Below are 8,036 nucleotides of genomic sequence, written 5' to 3'. Positions count from 1 at the left end.
CCATAGTAGATTGCAGTAAATGTTAACATTATATCGCCTGTCATTTATGTTAACCCGCCGAGTGACACGGTCATGCGGGTTGCATATAAATACGTTTATTTTTACCTATGATGAACTACAAAGGATTTGTACGTTATGGACACTTGAATGGTCAATTATCTCAAGACACTGGTAATTGAAAATTAAAGTGATATGATAAAAACCATCTAGGGTCCAAATCCTAATAACCCCCCAAAAATGAAAGAAATTGGTTCAGCCGTATTAGCGTGATGAGGGAACAAAGGATTTGTGCGTTCTCTTTTATATATAAGATAGCACGTGTTCTACATCTAATTATAACATGTACTTGAAGAAGTAATACATACTGAAGGAATATATATTTTTACAATATATATTTATGTTGTCGAAAGAATATTTATGTTGAAATATGTAATAGAGTCGCTTCATACAACACACTTTAAAACCTGCTGTAACTCCGTTTAATACTGCTACCGAAACTTCGGTCTCTGAGACCGCAGGAAAATTTTATCTTCTTATACTGGCAACACTGGTTGATTGTTATGGGCGGGATCCAATAACTTCCTCCTCCTCTCCTCTGGTCCGAAATCAGCCCTTTTTGTTTAGCTTCACGGAGGCGTTTGACCGTAATATATCTTTTGTCGGAACGTGCCCCGTCTCTGAGACCGAGGGTTTCGGTTTATGTTATTTTGCTGTGCGGTCTGTAATGCCGATGGTTTCTGTTAGTGCTACACATTCGTTTCTTAGGACCGTTCTACCAGGTAGAGTTTCCGTTACAACTTGAGAAATGCCCAGGTATGTTCGTGTCTTTGTTGCCGATAGTTATTGAATGAGAGGACTGACTGAAACGCTAATTCTGTGTGTCTGAGCAGAAGGAATTTCACTGAATCTCATTTGTAGACTAAGACGGAAGGAATTTAATAAAAGTCGCTGATAGCCAAAATCAAGCACAAATCTAAACATACTGGGTGAAAATCTCCTATCTTTACATACAAAATGGGTGAACCAAATCCACCACGGAATCCAAGAAGGAAATTGGATCCACGTGACCCAGATTTTTCTGACCGAATCCGTGAGTTATTAAAGGAGGAAGGTATTGATGACTCAGACAGTGACAGTGTTTTGTTCGATTCATATGAAGATCCAGACTTTGTTTTACCTAACGAACAAAAAGGCCAAAATGTATCTACAGATGGGGAACCCAAAGTAGAAGAAAAAGAAGAAGACGAAGAAGCTTATTTGGAAAGTGAGGTACAGCAATCTGTTGTAGAAAATTTTCTGCCACAGAAGACGGAAGAACATTTCTTTTTGGAAAGAATGAAGAAAAAAGAAGTTGGCCCTCCAAATGCCTGGAGTAGTAGAGAACCAAGAAGAAATGTCAGAACTCCTGCTAGGAACATAATCCGCATCTTGCTTGCATCAAAGGACGTACAAAGACTCTAGCCAACGAAACGGTAAGCACAGAAGTTTGGGGTCTTTTCTTCGACCCTACTATGATGGATTCAATCGTAAGAAATACAAATGTAAAGTTAGCTAAAGTAAGAGCTGGATTATCAGCTCAGAAAAAACAAAGTAACTACAGAGACACTGATATCGAAGAAATTAATGCCCTAATTGGTTTGGAGTTGCTCTCTTCAATTTTGAGTTCAAACGACGAAAAAATAAACTCTTTATTTACCAAAGATTGTTTTAGCCGACCTATAATTTCGACAACAATGCCTGAAAAACGTTTTGAGATTTTTTTTTTGAGATTGACGACGTCACAACACGCCCTGCAAGAACAGAGGTGAACAAAGCTGCACCTATATCGGAACTGTTTGAACAGTTTATCTCAAATAGCCAGAGTGTGTATTCTGCATCACTAAATGTAACAGTTGATGAAATGTTAGTGCCTTTTCAAGGTAGATGTGTGTTTAGGGTTTACATGCCCAATAAACCCCGAAAATATGGAATAAAATTCATGTGTTTGAGTGACTCCAAAACTACATACCTCATAAATGCTTACATTTACACGGGGAGAGGCAGTGATGGCACTGGTCTAAGTGAACAAGAAAAAGCTCTCAGTATACCATGTCAAGCAGTTGTCAAATTGTGCAAGCCTATTGTGTCCAGTAACAGGAATGTCACGGCTGATAACTGTTTTTCATGTGTGGAGGTTCTCAATGAACTTTTGAAAAGACAACTCACCTACGTCGGTACCATAAAGAAAGACAAGAAATTCATTCCACAAGAGTTTCTTCCAAATCCAAATCGAGAGGAATGATCGTCACTCTATGGTTTCAGATATAAACCACATTGCTAAGTTTTGTACCAAAGAAGAACATAGCAGTTGTTCCTGCATCAACAATGCACCATAGTATTGAAACTAATGATGAAAAGCAGAAGCCTGAAATTACAGTATATATTACAATGGAACGAAAGCTGGTGCCGATCTTCTAAATATGAAATGTGCAGCCGAAGAGCAAGGCGCTGGCCTCTGGCTCTGTTTTACAGAATATTGAACATTGCTTCTGTGAATGCTTTTATTTTGTATGTCATACAAAGAGACACCCGTAATGACGCGATTTGATTTTGTCAAACAACTTGGATTTGACCTCATAGTTCCCCATCTTCGTACAAGACTTGCTATTCCAAGCCTTCAACGAGATTTGAAATAAAATATAAGGAAGATCGTGCCACAGGAACAACAATCACAGGATGAGGAAGCAGGCCCGACTGAGAAGGTAGACCTCAGCGACCGCTAGAGAAAAGCAAAACTTGATAAAAATTGTCCATCAGCGAGAAAACGCAAAACAGCCTACAAAAGTATCGTGTGCAAGCAGTAGTGATGTGAGGTGGAAAATTTTCCGCGGAAAATTTTCCATTTCAGAAAATTTTCCGCTATATTTTTCCGGAAAATTTTCCGTTCTAAAAAACTATCAGTAATCAAGTAACAATTCCTCAGCAATCATAAAATTGGTTGAATTCATGTACGGAAATGTTAAAAAGTGAAAGGATCGTTTAAAGAATCTAAAAATTTTCATGGTTCAGACAATTTTCAGTACTATTTAGGAACAAGTTAAACAATTTTTCATGAATCGAAATATTTTCTGTCTTGTATGGAAAAATTGAAAAACTTTTTGTGTCGGAAAATTTTCATCATTTTGAAGAAAAAAGTAAAACGACTTTTTGTGAATCGGAAAGTTTTATTGCTCTGTAGAAGCAAAAGAAAGGAATTTTTATGAATCGGAAAATTTTCATCACGACGTAGAAACAAATGAAAACTTTTCATAATCCGGACAATTTTGGATATTATGTATAGTGATGTTAGGTGGAAAATTTTCCACTATATTTAGCTGCTCATTCAGCTACAAAATTGAATTTCTGTAGAGGAAAGTTAGTCAGCAACAAATTATAATTTTCCAATTAGCTTTCGGGAACCGGAAAATTTTCTAATATTTCAAGTTGGGAAGTAAAATTTTACATAGTGTTTTTCTCTCTCTCTCCATCTGCGAGCTCAAAATATTTCGATTCATGAAAAATTGTTTCACTTGTTCCTACATGGTACTGAAAATTGTCTGAGCCATGAAAATTTTCAGATTCTTTAAACGATCCTTCGCTTTCTAACATTTCTGTACATAATTTGAATCAATTTTATGAATACTAAGGAACTGTTACTTGATCACTATTTGTTAAGAACGGAAAATTTTCCGGAAAAATATAGAAGAAAATTTTCCACCTCACATCACGACTAAACAACGATGTAGGAATAAGTGGAGTATGATTTTGAGTCGGAAAATTTTCCGTTTCAAAATTTTCCGGAAAATTTTCGTCTGTACAGAATAGACAATTTTTCGATTTATGAAAACTTGTTTCACTTGTTCCTACATAGTACTGAAAATTGTCTGAGCCATGAAAATTTTCAGATTCTTTAAACGATCTTTCAATTTTTAACATTTCTATATATGAATTCAATCAATTTTATGAATACTGAAGAATTGTTACTTGATCACTGATATTTGTTAAGAACGGAAAATTTTCCGGAAAAATACAGAAGAAAATTTTCCACCTCACATCACGGCTAAACAACGATGTAGGAATAAGTGGAGTATGTTTTTATGAATCGGAAAATTTTCCGGAAAATTTTCCGTTTCAAAATTTTCCGGAAAATTTTCATCACTGGCAAGCAGCCAATTTATCTTAAATGTAGCAAGAAGGTTTGTGTGTGGTGTGCAGTAGAAAACATCGTGCAAAAGTAGGAGAAGACCAAGGACGTTTTTCTGACAATTGACTTTTTTATGAACAAAAATGTGTAACTGCAGTTTTATTCCTGTAAACTAATGTGTAATGTGTAATGACACATAATTATACAGTTTCTTATAATTGTATATTTGGATTTATTTTTTAAAATATATCATACTATTTCTCATTATTGAAAAACGTTTTCCAAAAATTTTTATGCGTATAAAAATGTGTGGTAATTTTGTAACTGGTGACCAACCGACCTACAGCTATAACCTAACTTAAACTAAACTAACGTAAGTAGTATTCTTGTAACTGGTTAGTTTAGCTTAGCTTAGGTTATGTTATATATACATAGAAACCAGTTAGAAGAATACCAAAAGTTTTGTGTATTTATTAAAACTGTTGTACGTAGTAAATAAGGATATTTATTATTACAAAGAATAAAGCTTGGTTACTTAGGTAATATTATGTGCTAATATTATGTGTACGACAATATTAATTAATAGTAAAACTACAAATTTTCAACATGAGGTCTCACAGACCGGGGGTTTCGGTTAGCGTAAATATGGATAGGGTTTCGGTAGCGGTGTTAAACAAGCAAGTTGTCGTTTCATAGGACAAAGATTAACACGTACTCCCAATACACGTATTCCCAGACTCAATCTCTGATGGAGCACACAGCCTTAGAAATAAGTTAACAATACCTCTGGTCACATGCGATATTAGATTCGCTACTTTATATTTTCGGAGTTGTGTGAACTAGTGATAATTTCAAGGGGTGGCCCGGGGAGGAAATTCTATCCTCCAAAATCTACAAAATTTTCCTCACTGCATAACTCCGACCATGCTCAATGTGTGTTATTAGTATTTTCTCAGAACTTTTTCACTTCCATCCCCCATATAAGGTGGTATAATCTCCGAGTTTGTACTATTGCTCACAAGAATGGGTCAGTACAGTCTTGTTTCTCGTCTCGTTTAGTCTCGCGGGAAACCCAATTATACAGAGTGTTTGAAAACAACACCGACAATCTTGGGAGGTGATTCCTGACACCAAGATAGGACAAAAAGTATAGACCAACCTGGGTGCACAAATGTTTTCTTTTGGAATTATAGGCCGCCGAAGACATGAAAAAATGAATTTTAAAGGTTCATAGTTCCAAAACTATGGAACATACCGTAGTCGGGTCAAGACTTCACTTAGGAACTAGTATGTGCACTATCCAAATATCCGTGTTTCAGAATCCTAAGGTACTTCCGCCACAATCTTTATAGAGGTATTTCGTGAGTACTTCAAATTATATTTCCGTAGCCAAACCTTCTCTATAAAAAGTGTTGCGTGAGTTCCCTAGGATTCTGAAACATATATTTTTGAATAGCACACATGTTAGTTCCTAAGTGGAGTATTGACCCAACTACGGTATGTCCCATAGTTTCGAAGCTATGGATCTCTAAATTTCATTTTTTCATGTTTTCGGCAGGTTATAACTCCGAAAGGAAGCATTTGTGCACCCAGGTTGGTCTATACTTTTTGTCTTATCTTCGTGTCAGGAATCACCTCCCAAACTTTGTCCCTGTTGTTTTGAAACACCCTGTATAAGCGGAAGAGTGGTTAGAATATTGGGAACCTATAATTTGAAAGTTCACTGTATATCCACAATGGAGACGAGAAAAACCTATTAATATTTACTTATTTATTTATTTTTGATATTGTATTGGCCGATATGCATTTTTTATGTCGGTCATACAATGTTCACGTTTACACCTAATGATGTTTTCCTAAAACACCATTGATAAGTCAAGTCTTTTCTTCTTCTATAATAACGGAAAAATTGCTGTTACAACAAGGAACGTACTCAAAGCACCTCAATTGTAAATCACGCATCATAATAATTGTGCAATTACTCTTATGTCAGAGTGAATGGTACATAATTTTAAGGACAATTTACGCCATCGATTACATTAACCACTTAATCAATCCTTAAGTTATTGAACGAAAATATGCATTAAAACCATAAACAAATTTCTCGCTCGCTTTGATTAAGTTACGGGCAACATATTTGTCAGTAAATCTGTTATAAATGGTTATTTGGCATCATAAATCATATTTCACAATACATGCATGTGATATGTTGCTTTTGTTTTTGTTGCAGTGCAATTAGCTCCCAAAGCAAATCTAATATTGGCATATGTAACGACAGAAAATAAAAACAAATAATAAAAAAAGTATACACTGTTTCTGTACAACAATAAACCGTACTCACAGATTTTCAGTGAATAACGCACAAAATGGAAGTGTGTTCAAAAGTAGCTCTAATGGTGTGTATTTTAGTTAAGTGTATTTACTCAACTTTAAGATTTTTCCGTAAAATTTGAACGAAATCATTGACAAAGTGTTGTAAAACTATGTATTTCTAAAGTTATACATTGTGGTACGAAAGTCCTCTCCCTATTTCCGAAATCTGTAGGATATTACTTTGTATGAAAATTAAGAAAAAGGCAGTTCTGTTCTTTAATTACATTTACTAAGAGGTTTACATTTTGTGTCATTAAGTCAAGGACGTAATTTTGACCAAGTGGCCACAGTCAAAGCTAATACATAATGGAACTCGTTTCACAACATTTCCATTATTTTCCTTAAAACTTCCAGCAATAAATTCTTCCATCTTTTGTTGAACACTTTCCTGTAGGACCACCAAGGTCTGAGACTTGTTCGTGTAGACCCTTGACTTCAAAAATCCACAAAGAAAGAAGTCTAGAGCTGTGTCAAATCGGGCAATCTTGAGGGACAATTCAAATCACCAAAACGAGAAATTATGCGGCTAGGAAATGCTTGCTTCAGAATGTCCATTGTTCCTCGTGCTATGTGCACAGTCGCACTGTCCTGCTGAAATCACATATTCTCAAACTCAATTCGGCAATTTGTGGTAGTAAGAAGTCATTGGTCATGATTCTGTAACGCGCAATAGTGACAGTCACAGTGTTGCCAACGCCGTCCTTAAAGAAATAAGGGCCAATGACTTCTGCACTGCACCAAACAAGCAGTGGTGGTCGGTAAGCACTGCACCGAACAGTGACTGTGAGAGGGTGTAATACCTTTTCGTGCATTACACGTGGATTATCAGTGCCTAGGAAACGAAAAAGCTTGCTTATTCATATATCCACATGGATAAAATGTGATTCGTCGCTCATAATGATTTTTAATAGAAAATTCTCATTTTCACGGGCGAAGTTTAGGAGGGTTTAGCTAAACTGCACACGTGCCTTGCGGTCTGCAGGCAATAACTGGTTTATGTTTACACTTTGTTATAACTTCTGCGCCGAAATTCGCTATAACAACCATCGATTGATGAGCAATTGCGTGGCTCGTCATCTGGTTGATATTTGAGTGTTCTCTCGGACATCTGCAGCCACATAGGGATGTTCTCGCCCATAGGTCATTCCATGTCAAATCACCTAATTTTAAAACATGACCGTGCTTCAACGTCTCAGATTCTCTTCAAATTTTTTCATACATTAATAGCAATGAAATTATGCTAAATTATTTTTTTTTTCGATTTTTGGATGAGAAATGGGCCGGGGAGAAATTTTTGAAAAATTTAAATTTTGCTTCGATTTCACTTTCCGGCACTCAGCATCATGGAACTAAAATTACCATAACTTCCTTATTTTTAAAGTTATTGGGCTCATCTAGGTGTCAAATGAAAGCTTAATTTTTGCTCTTTCAGTAGATATTAAGTAATCTTGCAAAAAGTTACATTGTCAAACATTAATAAGCATACAAAGCTTTTTTTTTT

The 8,036-nt window shown here is 35.8% G+C and overlaps 1 protein-coding gene across 1 annotated transcript; it reads left to right on the top strand.

Annotated features, from left to right (window-relative positions):
- The first annotated feature begins 1,942 nt into the window (after positions 1-1,942).
- On the top strand, positions 1,943-2,281 carry LOC145681774 (uncharacterized). Its single transcript, XM_081753386.1, has one exon. The coding sequence runs from the start codon at positions 1,943-1,945 to the stop codon at positions 2,279-2,281; it is 339 nt and encodes a 112-aa protein (XP_081609512.1).
- Positions 2,282-8,036: the final 5,755 nt, after the last annotated feature.

The sequence above is a fragment of the Thermobia domestica genome, chromosome 3 (assembly GCF_964235325.1).
Source record: "Thermobia domestica chromosome 3, izTheDome1.hap1.1, whole genome shotgun sequence".
Classification (NCBI taxonomy): Eukaryota; Metazoa; Arthropoda; class Insecta; order Zygentoma; family Lepismatidae; genus Thermobia; species Thermobia domestica.
The sequence above is the reverse complement of the archived record's forward strand: the minus strand, read 5'-3'. Positions and strand labels throughout refer to the sequence as shown.

Bases quoted from the DNA above. Each gene is read 5' to 3' on its own strand.
- LOC145681774 (XM_081753386.1), top strand. From the start codon at position 1,943: ATGCCCAATAAACCCCGAAAATATGGAATAAAATTCATGTGTTTGAGT.